Below are 23,153 nucleotides of genomic sequence, written 5' to 3'. Positions count from 1 at the left end.
CTGGTTTATTAGACTTACATCTTCCTCCCTTCTGTCATCCCCTCCCTAAAAGCAAACAACCAGGAGAAGAGCCCAGGAGCTGAAGGAAATGATCCCGTGCCTCGTGTGGGAGTAAAATCAATGCTAAGATATGGGTTGGGGGGGAGGGAAGGGGACATCAGGTTCAGGGAGGCTTGGAAATAGATTTTCTCTGCTGGCTTCTCAGCCAGTCCTAGTTAGTAAGGTGCTGGTTTCTATCTCAGTCCAATTCAGCACACATTTATTAAGTAAATACGAGTAGCGGTGTGGTTGTAGCACAAACCCCATCGATATCCAGGGCTGAAGAGACCCATCTGGCTGACTAGATGGGGTCCCCATCCAGGGTATAGTGTTCTCAAAAGCTGCTCCATTGGCCGTAAGGATGCTGCTCGTTCATTCGTTCGTTCGTTGTTTTTTTTGTTTTGTTTTTTAATAAGGATGCCTTTCTTAAATAAAGGGGGGTAGTACCAAAGTCAAAGACATATAAGCATCTGTGTTCAACAACTAGAATCTCTGAGTCAGTATGTAGGAAATTGAACACTTACCATGTACCAGGCTGCATATAGATAATTGCTTTTTGGTAAATACATATAGTAAAAAAAATCCAGTATACATATTAATTATAAGGTACATCTGGCAGAGTACCTCATAACTGCGTATACAGTCTTTGTTCTGAGAGAAAAAGAGCAGGCAAAGAAAACAAAAAGAGCAGGCACTTGAGGAGGCTTGAGAAACAAAGAACTAAAAGTCTTATTGAAGTAAAATCCTAGTGAAAGAAATCATCAGGAATGTGAGAAAGTTGGAAGGGAACCTAGAGTTCTCTGAAGAGTAATATTCTTTTTTTTTTTTAAGATTTTTATTTATTTAACAGAGATAGAGACAGCCAGCGAGAGAGGGAACACAAGCAGGGGGAGTGGGAGAGGAAGAAGCAGGCTCCCAGCGGAGGAGCCTGATATGGGGCTCGATCCCAGAACGCCGGGATTACGCCCTGAGCCCAAGGCAGACGCTTAAGGACTGTGCCACCCAGGCGCCCCTGAAGAGTAATATTCTTAAAGGATGGGAAAGAAACATGAATGAGGGCAACTTTCCTAAGATTTCCTCTGTGAAAATGGCCCTTTACTCCAAGGAGACCAGTAGACAGAAAATACAAGAGAGGGGCGCCTGGGTGGCACAGCGGTTAAGCGTCTGCCTTCGGCTCAGGGCGTGATCCCGGCGTTGTGGGATCGAGCCCCACATCAGGCTCCTCCGCTATGAGCCTGCTTCTTCCTCTCCCACTCCCCCTGCTTGTGTTCCCTCTCTCGCTGGCTGTCTCTCTGTCAGATAAATAAATAAAATCTTAAAAAAAAATACAAGAGAAGGTTGAAGTGGGAGCAACTTAGTGATAACCACACACCTGTGTAGGGTTTGTGCAAGATATCTGACAGGTAAGAGAGTAAGTTTGTTAAGACTATAGGGGATACCTTAAAAAAAATGGAACTGGGTAACTGGGAAATTAATAGTAATGTCCAGCAGACAGTTTAAATATATGTGTTATAAAAATTGGGGGGGTGCCTGGGTGGCTCAGTTGGTTAAGCGTCTGCCTTCTGCTCAGGTCATGATCCCAGGGTCCTGGGATCGAGCCCCACATCGGGCCCTCCACTCAATGGTGAGTCTGCTTCTCCATCTCCCTCTGTGATCTCGCTCCCTTTTGCTCTCTCTCAAATAAATAAATATTTTTTAAAAATATTTTTATTTATTTGACAGAGAGCGAGAGAGGGAACACAAACAGGGGGAGTGGGAGAAGCCACCCAGGCGCCCAAAAAAATGTTTCTTTAAGAAAAAAGACTGTAAAGGACCCCTGAGCAAGGTGTGGGGCTGCACTCTGCTTCCATAACCAGCCCTAAAGTTTAAGGAAGTTCTTACTATAAAGGAAAGTGACATTTGAGAAGCCAATATTATAAATAATAACAGTAGCTTCTATGCCTAAAGTTTGTTTGTTTGTTTGTTTGTTTGTTTGTTTAAAGTAAGCTCTTCACCTAATGTGGACTTGAACTCATGACCTGAGATCAAGAGTTACGTGCTCTGCTGACTGAGCCAGCCAGGTACCCCTCTATGCATTGAAGTTTTGTTACATGTCTGGCATTGAGCTAAGCATTTCATATATATACAAACATACCTATCTTGCAAGGTATGTATTCAGACTATAGATTAAACACACACACACACACACACACACACACACCAAGTTGTGCCTGCCCAGAGTCCCTCGGCTTTAAAAAAAAAAAAAAGTTCTTTATAAAACTACAGTTTCGGGGCGCCTGGGTGGCACAGCGGTTGGGCGTCTGCCTTCGGCTCAGGGCATGATCCCGGCGTTCTGGGATCAAGCCCCACATCAGGCTCCTCCGCTGGGAGCCTGCTTCTTCCTCTCCCACTCCCCCTGCTTGTGTTCCCTCTCTCGCTGGCTGTCTCTCTCTCTGTCGAATAAATAAATAAATAAATAAATAAAATCTTTAAAAAAACAAACTACAGTTTCTACATAGTTTTTGGTGTTCTTTCTGCTGTAGTTTATCCTTTAAGCAGAATAAGATCTTACTTGACCTTGGGCAGGTAGTTAAGAAACTGGGGTGACATAACTTCAACGCTTTTTTTGCAAACTCCTCAAAGTCACTTTTGCTCCAAAACTAATTCAGGAGGCATAACCACAAAGTTGCTGGCCAGCAATACTTGAGCAAGGACAAAGATCACCTCTCTTGCAAAGAATGGATGTGGTCTTCAGCTCTAGGTATGCTGGATAGCTTCTGTCTTTCCTTCCAGAGTATTCTCCTTCCTCTATATCTTTTTCTCTATCCTGGGCGCTAACCTGCAGGAATTTCATCAATGGGCTCCCTGAACTTTGGCTTCCACTTTGATTCAGCCAACAGGGAGCTCTGGCAGGAGACTGGAGGGAGAGAAAAAACTGAACTCAGTCTATGGATTTCCCAGGTTCCATTCCTTGGAGTCCCCAGGGCCCAGCTGTGTCCTTTGATTAAAGGTCACTGCTCCTCTCAATGCAGCCTCTCCTTCCAGGTCCATATAACCACCATCTCCCATTGTCTTTTCAGACCTAAGGCTCTTACTCACCTCCAGTTACTGACCTATCCTTTACCCACACTTTTTAAAATCAGCCCTTCATTATTTTGAGCATGTTGTCTATTTCCTATTGGGACCCTAATACATGTGGTAAAGGTGGGCAGTCTTTTGGATTCATAGGCTTCATATTTTATCCATGTACTTCAACCTTACTCTCATATATGTAACCTTAAATTCTTATGAATCAATATACCTGAAGGTCAACTGCTGGATGAAATAGCAGAAAGTGACTCATACCTGTGTGGTTCCCAAGTGTGGGGTAGTGGCATCAAGGAGACATAAATCTGAGAGACAATAATAGCTTAGGCCCCTGTGACTTAGCTCCCAAAGATCCCAAGATGCTGAACAGCTTTTCATGCTTTGTGACTGTGGAACCTTCTGTGTTTCAGATCCCCAAAGTCTTACACAAGCTGATGGAGTCTGCCTACTGGGGCCCTGGTTTCTCCATAACCTCCCAGGATGTCTCTGAGAAATCAGCTTAGAAATCCCTCAGGGTGAGGACTTTATCCTCCTGTTGGCACATGCCGGTTTTTCTAAAGACAAAGTTTGAACTAATACCCTAATTTAAAAAAAAAAGTGTCAACAGTATCCTTAAGTATCCTTAAATTAAGTATTTAAGTATCCTTGAATTAAGGGGTCATGTTTATCCCTCTGTTGTTAGGAACAATAATTTCTTTGACTTCATTCCCTTAGTTTATTTTTCACTACACTCTACCAGGATGAGGTATTTCATGAGTATTAATGAATTGCATACTTCGTAGTAGTCTATTTGGGGCAAATAACCTTTTCCCACAAAGCACTTAATTTAAACCTATATACTTATATGGTGCTTTATAACCTCCTGTTGGCATGTATCCTTTACATGCTTTACAGAAGAAATGGAGGCACAGAGAGGTTAGTCACACACAAATCTATTAAGTGGCAGAGAGTCCAAGGACTCTTGCTCTCACTGCAACATAGCTGCTTTCACTAGACCGGAGAACGTTCTGAGAGTCCAGCTTAGGCCCCCTTGGCTAGAGAAGTCAGCATACTTTGTAAATGAACACACTTCTTGATTAAAATGAAACCAGGACTTTAACCTGTAAATTGCTGTTGCCTGCACAGAGTCACAAGATTAACTTCTCTTTTGAGTCTATATTTAAACCTAAAGATCATTTACCCCTTTGTTGTGACCACCTTCAGGGCAGGAACTGAAGTATTTGTGAGACGTCCCTCAGAAGGCTGAGAAAGGCTGCAGCCCTAACATTTTTCTTTGTCCTGGCTTTAACACCTTAGTTTGAAGAAGATAATGAAGTCAGCTGATTGGAAAGTTGCTCCACTCCTTCCTTGCTCTCCTTCACTGTCTAGGAAACTAGCAATGGGTTTAAAGCATCTTCGTTTAAGTTAAGACATCCAAAGAGGGGAAAACTAAGACCTAAAGGACCTCTCCAACCTGGGGAAACAAGCTCCAAGCAGAGGGTAGGCTGTGGGGAACAAATTTGGCAGAACAAGTTGTGAGGAAAGTTCAGAGGGCGATTTTAAAAAAACCTCGAGGGTAAAATCTATAAACGAAGATTGTAAGGATAAAAAAGAAATAGATTGCTTAGTAGAAGATCGTAAAGTTAGGATGCCTAAGCATGGGTTTCGAGGACTCGACATCTCTCAAGGTACCATGCTTTCTCCTTTAAAAGCATTTTTACATACATTATCATTACTTGAGCCTCTCAAACAACCCCATTTTTCAGATGAGGCAACTGAGGCTTGGGGCAAAGTTCTGACTTGTCAGGATTACAGATAATAAAGGGCAGAGCTAGACACAATCACGGTTCTTCACCAAATTGTTCTCAGCGGTTTCCTGCCCAAGACAGTCGGGTGGCGAACCGGGAAAGGGACTGCCAAGGCTTCCTTAGCTGCAGGGCTTCGGCCGACCTCCAGGCGGCGCGAGTGGCACGGCGGCCTAGGGCTCCCGCTGAGCGGATACTCAGGCCACGCGCTGCTAAAAACCCCGACTTGTAAATCCGCAAAAGCAGCCGCCGCCCGCGCGAGGCTTTAAGTGTCTTGAAGCTCGAGGTAGTGGCCGGGGCAGACGGTCCTGTCCGCCCCTCCCACTGGCCCCCGGGATAACAGACAGGTGTCTTCAGCCAGCTCCAGCCAGAGGAACGACAGAACCCGCACCCGCTAGCTGATCCTCGGAGCGCTGGGCTGGAGTGCAGCCCGAGACTCCCAAACAGGAGGTTACGCATGCGTGCGAGGAAACACGCGCGCCTACACCCCCTCCCGCTCTGAGAGAGGGAGCTAACTGCTCCTTAGGGAACTGTCAAGGGTAGCCCCTTCCACCAACAGGGCTGGATCCTTCGCTGTTCTTTGCAGCCCACCCATCATGCGACCCACACTCTCCAAATTCTTTAGGACAAGATTTCCTGTTGTGAAACTTAAATCACTTGCGCTGCAGCTTCATTTTATTTCTCAAAAAATACCCTCCCCCCACCCCCATGGAACAGGCTATGAAAACATCCTCGATCCAGAAACGTGCTCCGGTGCCCTCCCCACCCCACCCCAGTTCTGTCGTGGGTCTCCTGGGCCCTGGCTCATCTCCACACACCATTTCTTCGCTTGCCTCCTTCAGGAAACCTTTCCTGATTAACCCCGGTGGGACCGCAGCCATCCCAATTACTCGGGAGAGAGTGCAAGGCCAAGATGAAGGCAGAGATTCGGGGGCAGAGGCGCCTAGCGAGCGGACCGGTTCCCGCCCCACCCCCTCTGCTAGGAAAGTCAGGCACGGCTCGGGGACACAGCTGTATTGGGAAGCGGAGGCTCCTACACAGTAGGAGGAGGCACGTCCCGGGAGGCCCGAGGACTCTACACAACGCGCGCGCGGCCCCAGCCCCGTCGGTCTGTCCATCCGCCCTGCGGCCCGCCCGCGGCCCAGTCTATGGAGGAAGCCCGGAGGGGCGAGTTAAGGCAGCTTGGCTGAGGGAAGGGGGAGTGGGAGTGCGCCTGTTCCCCCCGAAAAGCTGGCTCACGGAGGGGGCGAGCTTCTCACCTCCCACTCCTCTCTCGAGGACAGGGGGAAAGACAGTCAATAAATAAACCCGAGGCGGGCTGGGACCCCGGGAGACTCTCAGAGTCCAGGAAGGCTGGAGGTGTGGAACACGGAGAGAGGGAGGGGTTCTGTCCTTGGAGATGCGTCCATGCTCTTGGCCTTTGAGGGCACGAGCCTCAAGGGCGCCATTCGAGACCCTGGCGCAGCTCCCTTTAAAAGTTAAAATGGCTGCCGTTGGGGACAGCCGGCTGGGAGGAGGGCGAGACGAGAGGAGGCTTCGGGGGCAGCTGGGGCTTCTCGACGTCCACCCTCTTCAGGGCGCGGCCCCGATATCCCTCCGGCCGGCCCAGGTACAGGAGATGTCTCCCGGGACCCCCGCAGTACCTGGAGGAGCCCCCCGACGGGACCCGAGTGAGCAGGGCGGGGGGTGCACGGTGCGTGGGGAAGGGCATCCGCCGGCTGCTCCCGACCCCTAGCCGGGGAGCAGGGGCGGAGAGCGCGGGCCGGGCGGAGGGCGCCGCGCACTTCCCCTCGGGGGGCACGTCCAGCCTCAGCGGCGGACCACACTCCCGGGGGAGCAGGCTGGAGCCCGCAAAGAGGGCGGGGGTGGGGGTAGGGACCGGCTCCGGCGGGAGCGCCCGCGAGGTCAACGCGGCCACGGCCGGGGGCTCGGCCCCCTTCCTGGGCGGCTGCGGGCCGTGCAGGTAGCGCAGCAGTTCCTCCAGGGTCGTGACTTCCACGGCCTGCCCGGGACAGCCGGGCGGTGGCGGCCGCACCAGCACGCGCGGCGCGGGGCCGCCCGCTGCGTTGGCGCCCCGCGCGCGGCCCGGGCGCTCCTTGGCGTTGTTCCCGTTCTGGTTCCACTCCCAGGGGCCCGCGGCGTGGCGCAGGTGCTTGACCGGCAGCTCGGGCGTGGACTCCGGCGTGGGCAGGCAGGCCAGCTCTGGCGGGGCCACGCCCTCGGGCGGAGGCAGGAAGGTGGTGTAGAGCTGCGGCGTCTGCGCCGCGTCGCCGTCCTTGGACGGCGGCAGCTCTGGGCCCGCACCGTGCAGCCGGGCCAAGCTGCGAAGGGAGAGAGGGCGCGGGAGCCCCGGAGTCTCGACGTCTTTGCTCCGCCGTCTGTGGGCTCGGCGACAAGCGCAGGAGACCAGGAGGCCGGAGACCGAGGCGCCCAGGGCGAAGGCTGCAGCCGCGCAGGCCAGGAGGAGTGGGATGGGGACGGAGAGGGAGGCTGAGGCTGGGGGGAGGTCCCGGCGCACGCCTGCCGACCGAGAGGGAGGAGGGAGACTCAGCCCAGGCAGGTGGGCGTGGGAGGGCAAGTCGGAGTTTCACCTCTCTGCGGTTGCTGCTCAGCTTCGCTCCAACACAGGCCGACCGGCCTCAGAATGACCTCCCCTCCCCTCCCCTCCACAGTCAGTCCGTCACACTAGACCTCACACACAGGCTGGAGCTTGGGCCTGGGGAGTCCCCATCCCACCTCTGGCCCCCGTAGCCATGCCAAGAGCGAGTGCCAAACTCTGCCAGTGCAGAAGGAGCTGGGTCTGAAATGCCCAGCTCTGGGGAGACGGAGCTCCAAACAGGCATTAGTGAGCACAAAACGTGTCAGTGAGGGGCTTAGAATTCTTCAAGACTCAGCAGCCCCACACTTCACTCCTATCCCTCCCAGCCAGCCCCCTTACCCTGAGTGTGAGCTCCAAGAGTGGAAGACTGGGGCCGGGGGTGGGCATCACTGGGGGGGCTGGGGGTCTCAGGGGAAGGGCCAGGACCCAGAAGCACTGGTGACAGAGACCAGGTCAGAGCCAGTGAGGCTCCTGTTTTCCACCTCTGACACCCGTTCAGTGGGTCCTCCCCCCCCNNNNCCCCCACCCCCCTTTGGAACCCAAAGGTCCAGAACTCCAGCCTCTACCTTCCTCTGGGCGTGGGGAAAGGCTCGCCATGCAGGACATTCTTTCATGTATCTTTTTCAAAAACTATTTATTAAGCACTCTACCGTGTGCCAAGCACTGAGCTATATGCGGGGTATCTGGAGGGTGCCGGCCCCCTTCTGAGACTCCGTGTGCAGCGTGCTGCTCTGCTGCCGTGGAGCGCACTTGGGTGAGTGTGGGCCAAGCAAGGGAAGATGACACCAGGATAGGCAGACTCACCATAAGCAGAATCCCCTGTGCCAGACTGACTCCCAGTAGCTCCATCTATGAAGAAGGGAGACAGAGGGTGAAGAGGGAGGCAGGGGGGAGCTTCACGAAGAACCGAAGGGGGCGACTGTGCCACAGAAGTATGGAAACCCACACCCGGGATGGTAGCTGGTGCCCTTCAGAGCTGTGTGCAGCTATGGCTACAGCTGCCCCTGCCCCTCTCTTTACCTTGGCAGTCACTGTGCTCTGTGGATTCCTGGTTCCCAGCCGGATCCACGTCAGTCCTAGGAGATGGAGGTGGCTTAGTGCTATTATACATCTTGCCCCCAGCCCCCACCCTGGCCCTCAGCTTCCTCTCCTAGTGGTGCAGACAAAACTTTCTCCTCAGGAGATCTGGGGGCCCCTCACTTACCCACCGGGTCCCCTGATATCCACACAGCCTCTGGAGCTATGCCATCCACAGTATGGGTCCTGAGAAGCCAGACAGCTCCTGGGGAAAATGGAGTCATATGAGGCTCTCCACTCTAATCACATCCCATGGCCCAGCCCTTCCACTCTCACCCTGGCCTGCAGGAGGCCCCTAGCCCGAGATTCCCATCCTGACCTATCCCAATTCCTATTCTAGGCCCTGGTCACTGCCCACCTGCAGAATGCTCGGGGCAACACTCCCTCCCAGCCATCCCCTGCACTTCCCTGCCCACCCCCCCCCCCATGCCTGTGTTTCTGTGCTCCTGCTGGCCCAGGCAGCTCTGGCCTCAGGCCCCTCTCACCTCTGACAGGCCCCATGCCGAGCACACCGGCTGAGAGGGAGGTAGATGATGCAGCCAGAAAAAGCCACAAAGAGCCTGTGACCTTCAGTGTCCAACTCCAGCCCTATGACTCGCCGTTCTGTTTGGGCTGCCCGCTTCCCACTGCACCTAGGGTGAGGCCAGAAGGAATCAGAGATGGGGCAGGGGAGGCTCCTTTCTCCCTGGGTCAGTTAAAGAACAGAAGGTGGGGAGGCGCACAAGCACTGACTACAACTCATAGGGCCGCCCCCCCACATTGTCTAGCTTCTTGCCAAACCCCTCTACCCTGTAGCTTCTGCCATGCAGAAGCCAGTGTTAGAGTTCTCACCCCATCCCCCGTCCCCATCTACCACCTCACTTCCATTCCTGCTCTGCAGGGGGCTGTGGGGGGACCGCCAGACCAGGGCCTCACCTGGAGGGGCTGTAGGCGTTGATTTCTTCCAACAGGATGGGCTCACGTCTCCCAGATGGCCCCCCTGGGGGCAGCACCTTCAGCACCATCCCGTCATTGGAGCCCAGGAACAGGACTGTGGTGTTACTGTAGGGACCAGCCCTACCGTCCACAGCTAACTGGGTCAGTAGGGCCCTGGAGGGAGAGGCTTCAGTCAGGGCCACCTGACTGGTGGAAGCTGGAGTGTTTCAAGGACAGCCCATGTATCCTGGTACCCACTCCTGGGTCCTTCCCCCAGCCTAGACTTTCCTTCTTACCTCTCTCACTCCACGTTCATGGGTTCTTCCTCCCACCAATATGACTGACCTTGTGAGGTCAGAAGGAGAGTGGCTGGGGCGTGGGGTCGGGCAGTAGTTTTTAGCAGCATACCTGCTGGTGAGGGTGAGCAGAGGCTGATGGGCGGCGGGTGGCACAGCCGGGTCCAGCAGTGGGTGAGCTTTGATGAAAGTCAGGACATCATCAGGGAGGTCTCGAGAAGAGGGGAACAAGGCAGCCACACCTACTCCTGCACAGGATCCTGGCCTGGTAGGCGCGTGGGAAGGGGCAGCGTTAGGACAGGGAGCCAGGGCTTAGTTAGGCTCTGTGCCTCCCACGAACTGCTCTCAAACATGACTGGTCACCCTTGCTGCCCCCTTCACGCAGACATTCAACACTACCGCTTCCCCCTTCTCTACAGCTCACCAGTCCCATGCCAACACACCGAGCCCCCTCCGCATAATCCCACAGACCCTCTCTTCATAATCCCATGTGGGGACACACTGCTTGCTTCTGCCCCCCCCAAAACCATTCCCATCCTGGGTACCTGGGGGAGGGAACCCTGTCCTCAGACACAGGTGTCCAGGCCCCATCCAGACTCCTCTGCTCCTTGAACTTGCCCTCAAACCCACGCTCGATATCATCCAGGTAGAAGGCACAGACCGCAGAGCCAGGGATACTGAAGGAGCCAGAGAAACATGTGGGCTAGGTGTTGGAAGGGACAGCACAGCTGCTCCCAGGTGAGACAGGGCGGCTACCCTTCAGCACAATGTGAGGGGTGGAGCCTGAGAGGGTGAGGCAGCCCCTGGGGGCCATGCTGGGAGAAAAAAGAAGAGAAGAACAGCAAACTGGCTTTGAAGGGAGTTTCCCCTCACTACAGGGGCATCAGTAAGCTTTGAGAGGGGACCTTGGACGCTGGTGGGACAAGGGACAGATAGGACCACATTGGTTAGTCTAGTACTAACCTGTTGGTCTGGGTGGTGAAGACCCCAAAGAGAGCAGGGCGGCCATACAAGTCCACAGGCCCAGTTAAGGCCTGTAAGACGTCAAAATAGAAGGTAGAGTCCCCAGGGACAGAGCAGTTGAGCCTCAGCTTCAGGAAGGATGTCCAGTGGCGGTCCAAGGCCCGAGGCGAGCCGCCCATGTCACGCTTACACACACGGGCCACTCGGGAGAACTGTACCTGGGGGCGGAGAGTGGGGGACGTGCAGAACAGTGAGGGCCTCAGGGCCAGCAGGGGGCGGGGGAGTCTGGAGCACTGGAGCACCAAGAGACAAATGCCACAGCAAAGGAAGGGTGTAGAGTGGTAGATCGGACTGGGTCAAGGATGAGGGACTCAGCAGGATGTGGGGGCAGAGGGGTGGGGGCTACTCCAAGTTGGGGCTCAGAGTCCAGGAGATCACGTGGTGGACATTAGGGCCAGGAGCTCTCCCCTGGCTCTCACTGGCTCCCCAGGATCCACCAGAACCCTCTAGCTAACCACCCCTGGTGCCCACCTCCTTACCCTTCCCAGCCGGGCATCCTCCACAGAGACCTCTCGGAAAAAGAAGTAGACATGGTCTCCATGCTCCAAGGCATGGACAAAGTGTGGCTCTGAAAGGGGAGAGACAGGAAATGGTATGCTTAGAGAGTCCTGGCCCCACGCAGCCTCCTGCCTTTGCATACCTGCACAGTACCACTGCCATCTGCCTGCTCCCTGCTACGGTCCTCCCCCTGCACCTCCTCCCCAAGAGCAGCCTCCCTCCCCCAGGCCCGCCCTGACCTCTGAGCCACTTGGAGTCGTACTTGGCGGAGCGGAGTGGGGGCTGAGGCCCGAGGCTTCTGTAAACCACAGCATCACTGGCCTGGAAATCCGCAGCTGTGGCTGAGTAAAGGCTGCCCTCTGGAGGGGTGGGTAGGGTGGGGTCAGGGGAGGGCCCAAGGATCCGGCTCTTCTTGGGCCGCCTGACCCTTACCTCATTCAGCCTGGCCCTGCCCCCTACCTCAACCCTCCGCTCTGGAGCATGGGCAAAGACCAAATTGGGAGAAAGGTGAGGTGGGAGCCCCCTCCAGCCGGGCCTGCTTCTCACATGCCTAGGTACACACCTGCAAAGATGGCTACGTTGGACTGGGTGGCATCAAAGGGGCATCGAGCCTGCCCACTCAGCTCCTCACCCTCCTGCTTCAGCGAAGTTATCTGGAGGCAGAAGGAGCAGGTTCTTGGAATCCTTGGGGTCTCAGAGTCTGGCTCCGTGGCCCACACCCTCACGTCCCCTTGCCTCTTCCGCCATCCCTTCTGGACCCTTGCACTCAGCACTCCCGTTCCTCCACCCCGGCTGGCCCATTGCCACCAAAGTGGTTGCCCATCTTGGGTTCTCTTGCCACTCCCATGCAGACCCCCCCCCCCGCCTCTGCCTTTGTACCCCGTAGCTGCGGCACACGGGGCTGAATGAGTTCGTTCCACAGGCAAGGAGTGTCTGGGAGTCCCAGGGAACGAGAACACGAATGTAGTTGTGGCACTCGTCCTAGAGAATCCAAAGTTCGAGGTCAGCGACAGGAGTCCGTACAACTGGACGGGGGCGCAGGAAGTAAGGCTGCCTCCCTGGAGCCAGAGCAACGTGGGGTCAAGTCCCAACTAAGCTCTTCACTGCCCTGCAACCTCGGGCAAATTCTTGGGCCTATTGGAGCCTCACTTTTCCGTGAAGGAAGGTGAAAATTATTCATTGCCTTTCCTGCGCATTTCCCCCTGTGGCCTGAGAGGGAAGCGGGTGGGAAAGTCGGCACAGTGGAGGACAGCTTGGACAGAGTCTGGACTCGGGAGATTCTCCCCTCGAAACTCTCGTCCCGCTCCTCACCGTCAGCTTCCCCCGCACAGCACAGTTCTCCATGTCTTGACTCCGCCATGTTAGATACTGAAGGGAGAAGCAGAGGAGGGAACATCATGGGGCAACCTGGACGCCCCCTCCCGTGATGGCTCCTTTCGGATTCCTCTTCCCACCCACTTGACCCCCACCAGTCCTTTCCCAGCCTCATCTCCACGCCTGCACCTCCTCCCACACGCCCCTCACCTTGTTGGGCACCAGCCCCTCCCCTTCTTCCTGGGCTTGCAGATCGAAGGAGAAAACGTGATCCCTGAAGGGACAGGTAAGGAGGGATCAGAGCCAAGCCAAGGTGCCCCACCCGAGCTCCTCGGCACCCACCCCGCTCAGGTGCAGCAGCTCAGAAACCAACAGTGCAGGCCTCGTGCCCTCTGTCCTCCCCTCTACTCCATGCCTTGGCATTTGTGCTCTGGGTCCCAGCATGTCCATGTCCCATGGCTTGTACACCTGCATGTGTCCCCTGCAAGATGCTGCAGTGGCCATGCAGGTCCCATGTCTGCCCAGGAGCATGCATGTCGGCCCCACAACTGTGCCACGGTCAGATTACCGGGCAGCCACTAGCAAGGTCCGGTTCAAGGTCAGGAATCTCTGAAAGTCCAGCCCAAGTTCTGCAACCACAGCATCATCCTCCAGGCCCCGGAACCAGGATAATGGGGAAGTACCTAGAAGACACAGAGAGGTGGGTGCTGAGGACAAGTCAAACCCTACACACCCCCTCGATACCCTTTCCAACCAGATAACGCCCAGCCGTGGACATCGTGGATGAGCGAGATGAGTTGTGAGGTGTTAGTAAAGCTAGGAATACAACTATTAATAAGATAATGCTTGCCGACTCTGAGCACCGAACTTCCGCCGGCCTCTGCGTTAGCGCTTGAGAAGCCTCGCCTCATTTAACAGCCCTGCGAGGGACGGACTCGCATGGCCCGGTCTACAGATGAGGAGCCCGTGGCTTCACGCCAGTAAGGAACGCGCGTAGCTCATCCAGCTGGGAAGTGGCAGGCGCGGGGAGTCAGATCCAGCTCTGTCTGACTCCACAGCTGAGCTCAGTCCCTTCTCGGCAGGGCGGTGGGGCGAGCGCTCCCGTGGTCCCCACCTCGCACAGCTCCCTGTCTGGAGCACTTACTCCCTTTCCCCCAGCGCTCAACGTTCTCAGCCCTCCCCGTGCAGCCTCCTCTGACCAACGCCAGCGCCCACTGGCCGGACCGTGGCAGCCAGGATCATGAGCACTCGGAGGGAGCTCAGAGTTCAGGGGTGCCGTCTTCACGCTCGTGTGGTGCTTAGAACGCGTCTGGCGCACGTAAGAGCTATACTTCTCCCCCAGCACTCACGCCCGGTGACCCAACTGCAATTCTTTCATCCTTAGAATTACTCTAAATCCTACATAAATAACAGGAACCTGCAAACAGATAAAGTTTTTATCTTCCCAGAAAAAAGTGGGTTTATGGTTTCCCTCACGGTGGGACCTCGGCTTAGTTGTGGTGCAAATGGTGGACAGGGAGGTGAGAGGTGTTGGGGAACACTGAACCGGCCCCAAGCCTTCGTTGTGTAACTAATAATAATAATAGCAAACACACAGAAAATATTTGCTGTGTGCCAGACAGTGTTCTCGGCACTTCTGGGGATGACCTCACTTAATCCCTAAATAACTCTAATGAGGTAGAATACTATTTGTTCTCTTCATTTTGCAGATGAGGAGACTGAGGCAAAGAAAGGTGCAACGACTCAGCCGAGGTCATGCAGCTCCCGAGCAGCTTGGCAGGGACTCAGACCGGCAAAGGTGTGGTCTGGCTGGGTCAGGGCTAGACAGCGCTGCCTCAAAGGGAAGACAGTGGGCCCAGCAGTGATGAGCGACTGGCCTGAGTCAGGGGGCGGGGGGAGTCTACCTGCCCTACCTGCCCCCTCCCATCTGCTCAGCGGCTTGCCTCCTCGCATCTCACCTCCTACCCTCATCTCACCTCCTACCCTCGGGAGGGGGCCAGGGCACTCACCTTGCAGGTCAGAGGTCAGCAGAGGGAGGGGGTCCTGGGGAAAGGCAGTCTGGGTATGGGAAAGTGAGAGCAACAGCAGCAGGAGCAGCAAGGGCATGAAGTGGGGGGCACGGGGCATCCTGTGCGGGGCAGCTCAGGCCCCTGGGGGTGCCCCCTCACCCATATGCCGGCCCTGAAAGGAGACAGAGAAAAGTGGGGGATGGGGCCAAATCCCTTCACCCTTAACACCAGCAAGCTGCTCCCCTTGTCTATCCCCAGAAGACCCTGTGGGCTGGGGGAAGCAACCCCTTCTCTGGCACTGCCTCGGTCCCAGCCAGCTGCCACTGTCACTCAGGGCCTTTCTCTCTCCAACTGGCCCAAACTGGCTGGTGCGAGGCCTGCGGGCATGACCCCAGGTAAGGACAGGACACGCCCGCTCCCCTTCCAAGTCTTCTCACTGGGCCTCTTCTCTCCGGACTGGGCCTGGGATATTCGGTAGCTGACACCTCCTGGCCCCCCTCTTGCTAACCCCTTCTCAGTTATAATTAGACGCTGAAGCCTTAAAATTATAAATAGTGACTCCTTGGCACTGGGAGGAGGAAGAGGGCACCGTGTCTGCCTCCCCCTCCCTCACAGACCCCCGAGGCACCCTGGGAGCCATGCAGGCGCGGTGCCCAGGCAGAGGCAGCTGCGAGGAAGCCCTCACCCTCTCTAAGGGTGAGGAAGAACAGAGTGGGGGGAGGAAGCCTAGGGGTCATTGTCCTGGTCTAAGTTCATGCTTCAAGGGTCTTCCCATTGCTAGGGAGAAGCTGGATAGGGAGGGGAGTTGGGGGGGGGGGCTGCCTTAGCCAAAAATGAATGTGCATCAAAGCCAGATCAGAGGCTAAGTTTAGCTCTGGCTGCAGCTGTCTGCCCGACCACTGCGCCCCCTCTCAGCCTCTCTAGCCCCCTGTCCCCTCCCTGGCTCCGAAGAACCAGCGCCCGTACTTGATGAAGGAGCAGAACCCCTATGAGCAGCCAGGGATGGAACTGGTTATACTGGTGAGGAGAAATGGCTGAACACGTATGTCCCTCTNNNNCTTCTCTCCTCGGGCTGCCTCAAAATGGAGATATAAATAATTCAATGACAGGCAAGCAACGGTAGCCCAAAGTCCAGGAAAAGATGGATATGCTAGAAGGGACGTGAGACAGCCTTCCTGCCCAGCAATCAGCACGGCCACCCACTCCCCGCTGACCCTGGGCGGAACCCCAGTGGGAGGTGTACACCAGCTTCCTGCACTCCTTCCCCTCAGACTGACGTGAGGGGCTGAATAGCTCCTGAGATCAGGAGGGAAAGGTGAGAATCCTTTCTTTCTCTGAAAAGACAGCTATTCTTCACCAATCCTTAGGTGCTCATCCCGCCATGTCCACTAAAGAAGTGACCCTGGCTTCTGGGCCCAGCCCATTCCATCTCCCCAATTCCAATCTTGGAGCCAGGACCCAAGTGTACCCCACCCCCAATCCAGCGTCACTGGTGGGGAGGCTGACGTCAGATGGGGTCCCAAGAGGGCTGGAGGACGGGAAGGGGTAGGAACACCTAATGATGACCCCCTCCCCAGGGGCAGAGCAGTCAGCTAACTAACGACCCCCTGGTGCTGAAAGGCCAGGCCTCCCTAACCTCCCCTCTCCCATGTTTCCGGATGCTGTTGCTCCCAAGGGAAGAGAAAGGCCTGTCTGCTATCCTCCCCCTCCAAGTTGCCCTGGGCAACTGGTATCTTCACCCAGGAAACAACTTTGGTCTCTGGCAAGTGGGGAGGACAGCCAGACCCTCTTCCTGTTCCCAGGCCATGCCAGCTTCCATCTCCTGCCCTCAGGAGTGCTGCCCTTTCCTTACCTGGGGTGGTGACTCCTGCGGGGGTTTGAGGGGGATAGGAGACCTCTGACCTGATGGAAGAAGGGACAGGAGGAAAGAGGCTTAATTACACCTCCTTACCACATCCCTTAAAAGTAAATGTGAAAATTCAGGCAAAGTCTACTGAGGCTAGGGTAGGGGACATGCTGCCCTGGAAGAGGGTGTGTGTGGGGGTGGGGAGCAGTTGACATTGAGCTTGAGTACAAAGGTGCTGGCTGCTTCGTGCCTAAAGATGTGAGGGCAGGGGCTAGGGCTGGCCACTAGCCAGAAACTCCTGGAATTGCAGGACCAGTCTTGGGGAAAAGATTGATTGGGAGAGTTTGTGGGGGCATGATGACCACTCCCACATTAAAACCCGCAGAATCCAGCAGCCTTCTTAGCAAAAGCGCCCTAGCTGGGGACAATAGAGGCTAATTTGCATCTCATTTACATGCTCTTCAATTCTAGGCAAAATGCTCTGATAGTGAGCACCCCCAGACCCTTCCTTATTCCCGAAGACAGCAGGTCCTGCCTCCCTCCCACCCAATGTCTCTGCACCCCAGCCCCCAACTTAGACTGGATTAGTCCAGCCTCTGAAAACACTTGGTTGGCCTTTGCACTGGCCCCTAGACTTAAGTATGATGTATCTTTAAGAGGGCTTCCCATATGTTCCTGGAGAAGCAGCATCTAAGCAGTCCCCATCCCACCCGGGGTCTGGGGAAAGGCTTACTCTGCTGGGACCAATCCCAGCTGCATAATACCCCCCATCTGAAGCAAATGGGGGAGGACTGGCCGTCTCTATCTCCCTCTCCAAGGTCCTCGCTTTGCTGGGAGAGGAAACAGCCCTTCTCTCTCCTCCTGGCCCTCGCAGCCACCTCTGGGGAGTGGCCAGGTCATAGCCAGAGTCATAACCAGAGTCTAGGGGGGGCTGGGGAAGGGATGGAGAAGGGGAGACTGGGCTGGGGACAATAGCAGGAAGCTCTCAGGCTAGTTGCCCGCCCCAGTCCACCTTCCTCTGGGGGAGCAGAGGAGAGGTAGAGGGGGTGAGGGGCGCGCCGAGAATCCTCGAGGAACAGGCTGAAGGCGCCTTCCCTTCTCCAAGACATTTCCCCCACCCTCAGCCCCTGGCTCCCAACCTACCCTCCCTCCCACCCAGCCCCCAACGAGGATAATCCAGGTGTCTAGACCCTGGCATAAGGTGGGCCCAGGGCCAGGGGCTCGACGTGTCTCCCCTTTACTGGATCTGGGGCTCCGAGAGGGGCGGGTAGCAGAGTCTGGGCCGGGACCGGGTCCCAGAGCCACGTTAGCGGGAGGAGGGGCTGGAGGGGCCTGCAGGCGCAGACAGAGTGGGGATGGGAGCGGGGGTTGGGGAGCGGAGGCGGGTCTCCGAGGCCAGAGAAACAGGGCCAGAGGCTGGGAACCGACGAGGGCAGGCCTGGGGCCAGTGCTGAGCGAGGTCCGCGGGCTCAAGGTGCAGTCGCCAGCCTGGCTCTTCCCCTTCGGAGACCCCGGTCTAACAAAGCCCTGGGGCGAGTAGGGTGAAAGAAGGAGAAGGGCACGGGGACTGTTGTTTCTCTGGGGGCCCCCTTCCCCGACTCTCTGTCCAAGCCAACCCCCTGAGAGGTCCTCAGACTCCCGTTTGCACAAGGACAGAGGTGCAGCCGTCACACCAAAGTCCGGAACGCCGCGTCCCCCTTCCCATCCCTGCAGGGACATCGAGAGGGTCCAGTTCTCCGCGGGTCTCAGAGCCTTAGTTTCCCTGCTGGGGAGTCAAGGGACCAGGTTTTCCACCCTCTGTACGGTGCGCGCCTCAAATAATCGCCTTTCGTGCTCCCCAACCCAGAGGACGCGACTCGGAGAAGCCTGGTGGGAAGAGGCGCCCGGACCCTGCGCCCAACTGTGCATTGACCGGGTTCGGCCACGGTCCCCTCCTCCCTCCGTGCACCCCAACTCCGCTGACCCTCTCCGTCAGGCAGGCACACAGCGCGCTGGCACCCTCCCGGGTCCCTCTCGCACTTCGGATGGTTGTCCCCAGCCTGCGGCGCCCCCGGTCCTCCTCGCCTCCCTGCAACCCCATCCCCGCTCCGGGGTACTTGCTCCGAGATCCGGGTCAGCGGGACCAAGATCGCAGCGGGCGGGCAGCGGCCCCGCACCGCGCCGAGTTCGCAATCTGTGATTGGGGCTCTGGCGAGACGTGACGAGCGTCCGAATGGGATGGAGCTCGGATCCGACCTCCCGGGAGCAGTCGGGTCGGGCGAGTCCTGGGTCCCAGTCGCAGCCCCCACTCCCGCCGCGGCTCGGCGCAGGAAAACAATGCGACCGCCCGGGGCTCTGGGCCGGGCCCCAGCCGCCCCGCCCGCCTCCCGGCCAGCCCCGCCTCTGGCCCGCCTCTTGGTCACTGCAACCAATCCGGCTCTCGGAAGCTGGCTGGACACCGCCTTCTCGACACCTCTCCACCAATAGTCCTTCTTAAGGGCGGAGCGCCAGGAGCACCGCCCACCGAGAGGGCCCGGCCGGGAGGCTGAGCCTGAGACCAAAGCCAGGCGCGAGATGGAGAGACCCGCGGACAGTCACTGAGACTCGGACAGAGGGGGTCACATGCTTTAAAATGGAGAGGCCCTGGGGAGAAATCTCGCAAGAGAGGAAGGAAGAGAAGCTGGAAGGAGAGACCGACGGGAAACCCGGGGACCTCGGCTGGGCTGGGCTGTCAGAGCCGCGCGACTCTCCCTCCCTCCTTTCTACCCGGGGGCTTTGGCTCTCCTGCTTCCGCTTCGAGAGTCTCCCCCCTCAACCGCTACTCTGCCCCCAACGCTATGTCCCTCCTCTCTACTGTTTTTACCTCAGTCTCCTTATTTCTCCCCACGTGCCTCCTCCCCATGTTCATCATGACCCAAATAAGGGAGGCCTAGCATGCACTTGAGGGCTTGAGGCCTGGGAAAGGAAAGGAAGATGTCACCGAGAGGTTTTTCTTGTCCCCATCATCTCCTCCCCTCCCACCCCTACTGTCAGAGCAGGATGCGCTTGGGCCACTAGGCCAGGAACTAGGGAGCCAGGAAGCCAGGGTGGCTGGCAGTCAGGCTGTTGGCTGATGGAAGAGGACAGGTGAGTGGGGCTCAAGCCAAAAGAGAGATGTGGAGATTGGGACAAACTGACTCAGAGAATCATACAGAAAGAGGAGCAACACGGAGACTCCAAAGAGGGAATGTGACCAGCTGTCCCAACCCCACATAGCCTTACTGGCCCCCAGACACAGGATTAGTGTTATTCCATCTTTCTTCAGAGGGCCCTGGACATTCCTTCAGACAGCAGAACTGCTCCTTCTCCATCTCCAACCTCCATAAAGACCCTTTGATTCTGGGAAGGTCAGCGGGGAGGGAGAATGAGACTACTTCAGACAGCACTGCTTGGCTCCCACCTTGGTATTGCCTGCTGAGATTTTTCCCCGCGTGGGGGCTGGGACAAAGGACGTTCTCAAAATTCCCAGGACAGTGGGTGGCCTGGGAGACATTGGCATTCTTGGATGGTTTTATCTGAGTGGGCACCTCCTTTCCCCTACTCCCACATACTAGTCTCTAGACTGGAGGAAAGGAAGGGCAGGGGTTTGCTACTTCCGGCCAGTCTTTACTGCATGGAGATCAGGGTGGGTAGCACCGCTGACTGGGCTAAGCCTCACAGTGAGTAAGCAAGAGATACAAACACATGCACACAGAAACAGAGAGACACAGAGATGGAAGGCCAGGTGAACCAGTGAGACTAATCAGAAACAACAGAACAATACTTACACAAAGGCTAATTACGGAGGGTCTTGGGTCCAAGGCAATTCAGTGTTTTAAAGGCTGTAAAGAGGTTTTGGGAGAAAGACACTTCAAAATATAGAGGCACTCAGAGGTTAAAGAAATCTCCCCAGCTCTTAGCAAAGGACTTAGGTACTCAAATCATGTGCTCATCAAATAGATTAGTGAATGGAGATTGGTGTGTAATTTATTTAAAAGTTTAGGGCCCAACTAAAATCTCAGTTCCATCCAATAAGTATTAAGAATTTCTTCAGGTACAATACACACTGTGGGATGTGGTCCCAATCTCAAAAAAAAAAAAAAAAAAAAAAAAGACCATCTACCATCCCACCAGGGCAGCCCCAGGAAGGAGTGCCCTGAGACCACCAGCCCATGACAGCCAAACTCCAGCCAGCCAGCAGAAGTCACAAGGCGCACAGTCTACACAAGTGATGACCATACATAAGACCATCCCTTTAAGTTTAAGAAGTATCTATTCCACTAACTCATAGAAACAAACACAGAGGGGTACCTAGGTGGCTCAGTCTGTTAAGTGTTTGACTTTGGCTCAGGTCATGATCTTGGGGTCCTGGGATGGAGCCCACATGGGGCTCCCTGCTCAGCGGGGAGTCTGCTTTACCCTCTCCCCCTTCCCCTCTGCCTGCTTGTCCTTGCTCTCTCTCTCAAATAAATAAAATCTTTAAAACTAAAATAAAATAAACAAAATCTTGAAAGAAAGGAAAAACGGAAAGAAAAAATAAAGAAAATGGCCATTGGGGTGCTTGGCTGGCTCAGTAGGTAGAACACGTGACTCTTGATCTTGTGATTGTGGGTTCGAGCCCCATGTTGGGTGTAGTGATTACTTAAAAATAAGATCTTTTGGGGCACCTGGGTGGCTCAGTCAGTTAAATGTCTACCTTCGGCTCAGGTCATGATCCCAGGGTCCTGGGATCAAGCCCTGCATTGAGCTCCCTTCTTCTCCCTCTTCTCCCCGCTCATGCTCTCTCTTGCTATCTCTCTCTCTCAAATAAATTTTAAAAATCTTAAAAAAAAAACCCACTTTGTTTTTAATTTAAAAAAAAATTTTTTTTTAAAGTAGGCTCCACACACAACATGGGGCTTGAACTCATGACCCTGAGATCAAGAATTGCATGCTCTACTAACTGAGCCAGCCAGGCACCCCAAAAATAAAATCTTTGAAAAAAAAAAAAAGAAAGAAAATGGCCATCTATTTGAGTTAAAATAAAACTTACATGCACTAAATGATTAAAATGCAATACCAAGTCGAAAGAAGAAAGAAAGAAGAAAGAAAGAAAGAAAGAAAGAAAGAAAGAAAGAAAGAAAAAAAGAAAGAGCTACATTGAGTATAATTCCTAAATGAAAGAAAAGACAATAAATGTTTTTCATGATAACTGTAGGGAGAGATGTTGGATACATTTTATCATGGTGGATGGGAGAGTTTTGGTGGGAGTTGGCTTGGTGCAAAAAAAGGAGAAAATGTTCCAAAGAGTAACATAGCTTAAACAAAAGTTTGTACTTGGTAAGCATTGAGCCTGAAGCATGGGTAGCAAAAAGCCCCGTATGACTAGTTACAAGCAGAGCAAAGGGGAAAGGGAGACAAGTTATGGAAGGCCTGGAACGCTAAGGTGAGTAGGTTAAAATAATCTGACAGGAATAGGATGTTGTTTGAAGTTCTCGAATAACATTGTTATTTGTTAAAATGCTTTATTTTAGCAAGACAAGGAAACCTACTAGCAAGAAAATAGGGGGTTCAAGAATGAGGGGCCAGAGGCAGGCAGGTAAGGACGGTGGCACTGGGTACGGAAAGAAATGGATGAACTCGTTCAAAGGGCAAATCCAAACGACTCGACTCCTGCTCCTCAGTGTCCTGTGGAGAGAATCCCACAGTCCCGCAGATCGAAGACTAATAAATTCAGGATCTCCAAGCTTGGAAAATCACCCTCTCCCAATCCTTAGAAGAAGCTATTTCAAACTTCCACGGCATTCAAGTTTCTTTCCTACTTCTTCCCTTATCTCAGCAGAACCCACATGCATCTTCAGAGAAAACAGTAGTAATGTGAGCATTCCATCAACTTCTTGGGCCCTCTCCAGATGCCCTCAGCGGCATCCTCACATCTCTGGCATCTCAGTAGATGAGGCACCATATTGCCCGCCCCAGGTTCACCTTTCCACATTACTGTAAGCTCTGTGCACACAGGGCCTAGCTAGGCTGTCTTGCTTGTCTCTGTATACTTTGCACCTAGTACAGTGCCTGGCACATAGCAGGTGTTAACTATTAACACATTGGTCGCCTAAATCTGTCCCGTCTCCTACTTAGGGGCCTTACTCCACATGTCTTCAAATCCTTTCTCCTTCATTTTTAAAAAAAGATTTTTATTTATTTGTTTGAGAGAGAGAGAGCATGGGGGAAGGAGCAGAGGGAGAGGGACAAGCAAACTCCATCTTGAGCCCAACTCAGGGCTCAATCTCAGGATCCTGAGATCATGACCTGAGCCTGAAACTGACTGAGCGACCCAGGAGCCCCTTTCTCCTTCATTTTTAAGCTTTCCTTTTTCTACTGACATTTTCCCCTCAGTATCTACACATGCTCAAGGATCTCGTGTGATTAAAAAAAAAAAAATTCTCAACTTCCCCTCGATCCTTGCCTGCATTTAACTATTGCTCAGTGTCTTTCTTCCCTTCACGGCTAAACTGTAGAGCCACCTATACTCACGGTATCCAGTTCCCTGTTCTCATTCACTTCTCAACCATCTTATTGTTTACCCCCATTAATCCACTGAGATTATTCCCATCAAGGCCATTAATGACCTCCCTGTCACATTCAGTGAACAGTTCTTCAGTCTATCCTTTTGGCCTCTTTATGACATTTGACCCTATTAACTCCGCCTTC

The 23,153-nt window shown here is 54.5% G+C and overlaps 1 protein-coding gene across 2 annotated transcripts; it reads right to left on the bottom strand.

Moving 5' to 3' along the window:
* Positions 1 to 5,611: 5,611 nt before the first annotated feature.
* On the bottom strand, positions 5,612 to 16,973 carry SEMA6C (semaphorin 6C). Of its 2 annotated transcripts, XM_040626771.1 has the most exons (19): positions 16,473 to 16,973; positions 14,621 to 14,792; positions 13,180 to 13,294; positions 12,822 to 12,885; positions 12,609 to 12,665; positions 12,177 to 12,278; positions 11,860 to 11,950; positions 11,537 to 11,656; positions 11,279 to 11,367; positions 10,740 to 10,957; positions 10,322 to 10,453; positions 9,889 to 10,041; positions 9,481 to 9,654; positions 9,051 to 9,197; positions 8,693 to 8,770; positions 8,509 to 8,564; positions 8,293 to 8,337; positions 7,828 to 7,923; positions 5,612 to 7,409 (listed from the first exon to the last, which is right to left on the bottom strand). In XM_040626771.1, exons 2-19 carry the CDS (start codon positions 14,736 to 14,738, stop codon positions 6,361 to 6,363), a joined length of 2,904 nt encoding a protein of 967 aa, XP_040482705.1. In that variant the 5' UTR covers positions 14,739 to 14,792; positions 16,473 to 16,973; the 3' UTR covers positions 5,612 to 6,360. The 2 variants fall into 2 exon arrangements, with proteins under 2 accessions (XP_040482705.1, XP_008693997.2); XM_008695775.2 differs by lacking the exon at positions 7,828 to 7,923 and having other exon boundaries at positions 16,473 to 16,972.
* Positions 16,974 to 23,153: the final 6,180 nt, after the last annotated feature.

Source organism: Ursus maritimus, unplaced genomic scaffold (assembly GCF_017311325.1).
Source record: "Ursus maritimus isolate PB19 unplaced genomic scaffold, ASM1731132v1 scaffold_12, whole genome shotgun sequence".
NCBI classification, from domain to species: domain Eukaryota; kingdom Metazoa; phylum Chordata; class Mammalia; order Carnivora; family Ursidae; genus Ursus; species Ursus maritimus.
Note: the sequence above shows the minus strand (reverse complement) of the source record. Positions and strands in the feature narration are given on the sequence as shown.

Excerpts from the sequence above, each read along its gene's own strand:
- SEMA6C (XM_040626771.1), bottom strand. The coding sequence starts at position 14,738 with ATGCCCCGTGCCCCCCACTTCATGCCCTTGCTGCTCCTGCTGCTGTTG. Across the intron at positions 13,295-14,620 it reads GCTGACCTCTGACCTGCAAG|GTACTTCCCCATTATCCTGG; the intron begins GTGAGTGCCCTG and ends TGTGTCTTCTAG. Across the intron at positions 12,666-12,821 it reads AGGGGCTGGTGCCCAACAAG|TATCTAACATGGCGGAGTCA; the intron begins GTGAGGGGCGTG and ends TTCTCCCTTCAG.